The sequence below is a fragment of the Kickxella alabastrina genome, assembly GCF_025024165.1.
Source record: "Kickxella alabastrina strain RSA 675 chromosome Unknown BX661scaffold_185, whole genome shotgun sequence".
In the NCBI taxonomy this organism is placed as follows: Eukaryota; Fungi; Kickxellomycota; class Kickxellomycetes; order Kickxellales; family Kickxellaceae; genus Kickxella; species Kickxella alabastrina.
The window spans coordinates 6794-7734 of NW_026251656.1; the positions used below are offsets into that span (position 1 = coordinate 6794).

The following is a 941-nucleotide window of genomic DNA, read 5'->3' on the forward strand; positions in this document are numbered from 1 at the left end:
ATGCTTTTGTACCTGCGACAGCACCTCGAGTCCTTTGCCATCAAGAAGTGGGGCAGCATGGAGGAACTCGACAAGGAGTTTGAGCGACGAATCGACGAGAAGCGCGCGCGCAAAGAGAAAAAATACAAGCAGTCGGTGGCAGGTAAGCACAAAAAATTCGTCGCTTGTTCCAATTTTTTTTTGAAGAATCTACAAGTGCCAAGCCAAATTACTGTCCGGATACAAGCTGTTAATTCATTTTATTCTTCGCTTTAATTATTTTTGTTAGATCTCCGTCGCCGTACGCGCGTCGAGGAGTTCGAGAAAACTCGCAGTAAAAAGCTTAACCTTGAAATGGAGCACGAGCACACGTTCGAGTCAACCGGTAATTGCGACGAAGACGGCAGCGAAGAGCAGAAATGCACGGCCTGCGGGCTTGTCGTTGAGGTATTGGAATTTTGAAAGTAATTTTTTTGTAGTACTTTATTTATAGAAAACAATTCTTAATCAATATCTTTCTTTCGCCAAATAGTCTAATTCTTGCTGGCATTGCGTCTCCAGAAAACCGCCGCAAAGTCGCTAATGAGAATCCGGACCTTGGGCCAATTCCGGGCTTGAATAAGCTCCGACAGCTCCTGCAAAATGTCCTGCTTGTCCGCGGCAGAGTAATTGGCATCAGGGATCTGAGCAATCGTTGCCTGCACCCACTCGCACATGGTTGCGGCCGGTGGGCCATCAAACTGGGACTTGACCACGCTGGGCCCCTCGCTGACAATGGCGGTCAGTGAGGCAAAAACATCGGCCGCCTCCGACACGCTCTCGCGATCGAAGCGGTGCATGAGGCCGTATAGCAGCTTGACCGTCAGATCGAACCCATACTTTACGCACAGCTCGACAACCTGCTCCACCGGGTACGGGTCAACACGGCTGAGGCTGCGCCGACGCTGTGATCCCGGGCTGTC

General features: G+C 50.5%; 1 protein-coding gene across 1 annotated transcript; it reads right to left on the reverse strand.

Annotated features, from left to right (window-relative positions):
* Positions 1–236: 236 nt before the first annotated feature.
* Positions 237–941, reverse strand: BX661DRAFT_45173 (uncharacterized protein; the record flags this gene model as incomplete). The annotated part of the gene is made up of 1 exon (XM_051539179.1): positions 237–941. A coding segment is annotated over one exon (429 nt), but the record flags the coding sequence as incomplete, so codon positions are not given.